At 43.1% G+C, this 3385-nt stretch overlaps 1 protein-coding gene and 1 long non-coding RNA gene across 2 annotated transcripts in view; both read left to right on the top strand.

The window, feature by feature from the left end:
• Nucleotides 1–602: 602 nt before the first annotated feature.
• Nucleotides 603–1135, top strand: LOC115186573 (uncharacterized). Its single transcript, XR_003875786.1, has 2 exons — nt 603–644; nt 916–1135. It is a non-coding gene; the product is annotated as an uncharacterized LOC115186573 (long non-coding RNA).
• Nucleotides 1136–1221: 86 nt separating this feature from the next.
• Nucleotides 1222–3385, top strand: part of LOC115186515 (zinc finger protein 239-like) — a gene marked incomplete at its 3' end in the record, with an annotated part of 12485 nt that continues 10321 nt past the window's right edge. The window contains exons 1-2 of the mRNA XM_029746135.1: nt 1222–1252; nt 2136–2302. Coding sequence (XP_029601995.1) covers nt 1222–1252; nt 2136–2302 — 198 coding nt within the window. The remainder of the gene's footprint in view (nt 1253–2135; nt 2303–3385) is intronic.

Raw genomic sequence — 3385 nt, 5'->3', positions numbered from 1 at the left:
TAAGAGAATCAAAGGTAATGGATTATTTACATAGTATTTTCGATTTTAGATCTCTCCAACATGGCGGTTAGTCTATATCGCAAAGCGTATTTTTCTGGGCGCAGTGCTCAGATTATTGCAAAGTGTGATTCCCCAGTAAGGTTATTTTTAAATCTGGCAATCCGGTTGCGTTCAAGAGATGTAAATCTATAATTCTTTGAATGACAGTATAATATTTGACCAATGTTTTCGAATAGTAATTATTTAATTTGTTGTGCTGATTTGACTGGCGGTATTGGAGGGAAAAGATTTCCTCAACATCAACGCCATAGTAAAACGCTGTTTTTAGATATAAATATGAACTTGATAGAACTAAAAATGCATGCATTGTCTAACATAATGTCCTAGGAGTGTCATCTGATGGAGATTGTCAAAGGTTAGTGCATAATTTTAGCTGGTTTTCTGCTTTTGGTGACGCGTGTCTTTGCATTGACAAAACATTACACACAGCTATAAAGGCACTGCATCTCAGTGCTAGAGACGTCACTACAGACACCCTGGTTCAAATCCAGGCTGTATCACAACTGGCTGTGATTGGGAGTCCCATAGGGCAGCGCACAATTGGCCCAGCGTTGTCCGAGTTTGGCCGGTGTAGGCCATCATAGGTAAATAATAATTTGTTGTTAAATGACTTGCCTAGTTAAATAAAATAAAACATATGACCATGGTTTGTTTATTTGGTCTATTCAGCATGGCTCTGTTCTGCCCTGCCTTGCCCCCTTGTGGAGCTCAAAAGTTACTTTCTTACTGTTAGAACTCAAATCTGTGATTTTGTCAATGCAATAAACTATTTTTATGTGATTTGTAATATTGTTTAATTGCTATATCCTTATATTGTATTCTAATGAATAATTCCTCTTTATTCTGTACTTTCAGAAACCACAAACAGTATTTGCCAATATCATAACTGGAACTGGACATCTTTCCAGCTGAAGATTGAGGACAGCTTTTGTATGCTAAGGTTCTCTCCTTAACAGTTTTACTGGATGGAAACACAGCAAGAAAACACATAGGCCAATATGTAATAGTCGTCTATTTTATTGAAGTATTGGTAGTTGGTTCAACAACAACTTGGTTTTACTAGAGGACAAAAAAATGGAATATGCATAACCCATATTTAATATTCATGCAGTGACTGAACAACAACTGCATTTCCACCCCCACCTCTAAAGGCATAGTATCATGGCAGGTCACCTGTCAAGTCACCTGTCAGGTCAGTCAGTCACTTATTGCTGCAGATGTGCTCAATAATGCTTGAGCATGTGATACTCCTCAAAGCATGGTGAAATACATAGAGGTGTATCACAAGCTAAACACATGTATTTTGTCATCTTCCTCTGCTTACTTCTCCTGGCGCCAGACGGGCAGACTTTGCAGTGCCTCCGTGTGCGACTACCTTGAGCAGCAGTTTGAGGGACTTTGCAGGGAAAATGCTGTGCAGTGAGGCGTAGGGGATTGTCTACAGCAGGGCGACCCCCCAGTGGAGGGGCGCCGAAGGGTGTGGTGCTCCTCCAACAGCTCTCTCATGAGGTTCTCTCTGTATTTTTGGCAGGTAATTACTTTACCTATGAGGGAGTGGGGAGGATGAGGAAAGTTAGAGGATGATGAGGCAGTGGGTAGGTTGGTGAGATAATGTCACTGTAATTGCATAATGGATTTGTATGTGAACTGTACATCCAATTACAAAAATACCTTGTTCAGTAATCATCTCACCTGTTAGTTGGCGGTGAACTATGCTGCCGTTGAGGACAGCAGTGTCCATCAGCTGGAAAAATATCTTCTTATACCACTTGGTCGTTTTCCGAGTGCATTCCACAAAGCTGTTTATCATGTCCGCCTTATCCACGGCCCCCATTTTGAGGTTATAGTCAAGCACACAATCTGGTTTGATCTTTCTCTCTCCCGTCAGGTGGTCCACCTTCCCTGTGACCGACATGGTTGCTGTATGGACAGTGGAGAGCACATGGACGTCTCGTTTGTCATGCCACTTTACTGCCAGCTGTTGACCGTTCTCCTGGAACTCCACCTCCCCTCTCTGCATCTTCCTGCATCCGAATGCCGGCATCCCCTTCCTGTTTGACCTGACTGTGCCACAGGCCCCTGTGCTGTTGGAGAGCAGATGCTGGAAGAGTGTGGGACTGCTGTACCAATTGTCCACGTACAAAGTGTGTCCCTTGCCGAGATGAGGAGCCAGCATGGTCATCACCACGGACCCGGACACCCCAAGCCCCTCATAATGTTGGATGTCAGTGGTGGAACCTGTGTAAACTATAATATCCTGGACAAATCCTGTCTTCACGTCGCACATGACAAAGAACTTGACCCCAAACCTGTGCCTTTTGGAGGGAATATATTGATGGAACGCCAGCCTACCATAACATCAGGGACTCATCAATGCATAGGCATATGGCACAAAGACCCGACCAAATGCTGATGTCAGGCTGATAAGAACAATTCTTATTTTGTATAACGGGTCACTTAGGATGGCAGTAGCATTGTTGATGAAATGCAGGCATTTCATTGAGTGATAAGACTGAGTTGCACTCCAGACTGGGACTCATCAAAACAAACAGCAGGGCCAGGAGGGGTGAAATGACTGGCGGCCTTCCAGCTACCACAGAACTCCTGTACTTCATCCACTGTCGGTCTGCCTCCATCACCACCAGCATCTTCAAAGGGACTTGGTACTTGGTCAGTGGACAAGGGAACCTCAGATTCAGGGTTCTCAATGACTACAAGGTTGGGGGGGGGGGCAGCTCCTCACTGTCAGAATCTGATTCCTGACTTTCATACTCAGACTCATTGTCAGAATTTAAAAGAAAATCTCCAGAATTTCCACATTTGTGAGTTGTCTCCTTTTGAAAGACATTGCTAATGCTACAGCTCAGCTCACTAGCTACATACATAAACAACAACACTGAATGGCTCAGAGTGAGATGCTACAGCTTAGCTCACTAGCTACATACATAAACAACAACACTGAATGGCTCAGAGGGAGATGCTACAGCTTAGCTCACTAGCTACATACATAAACAACAACACTGAATGGCTCAGAGGGAGATGCTACAGCTTAGCTCACTAGCTACATACATAAACAACAACACTGAATGGCTCAGAGTGAGAGGGGACATGATTGACTGCCGGCATGCGTCACTTGTATCAATAAATCACCATCAGAAAATGTTTTGTGAGGTAATTATTTGTGTATTTACTGTTTTATTCACGTTTTCAATTCTGGGTGACAAATCATGCATTCCGATTCTTGCATAGATTGTAATGGGCACGTATTATGTGTGTAAAATACTTATTTGAAGGTTATACTGATTATGATGAGCTAAGCTAATTC

The sequence above is a fragment of the Salmo trutta genome, unplaced genomic scaffold, assembly GCF_901001165.1.
Source record: "Salmo trutta unplaced genomic scaffold, fSalTru1.1, whole genome shotgun sequence".
In the NCBI taxonomy this organism is placed as follows: domain Eukaryota; kingdom Metazoa; phylum Chordata; class Actinopteri; order Salmoniformes; family Salmonidae; genus Salmo; species Salmo trutta.
Note: the sequence above shows the minus strand (reverse complement) of the source record. Positions and strands in the feature narration are given on the sequence as shown.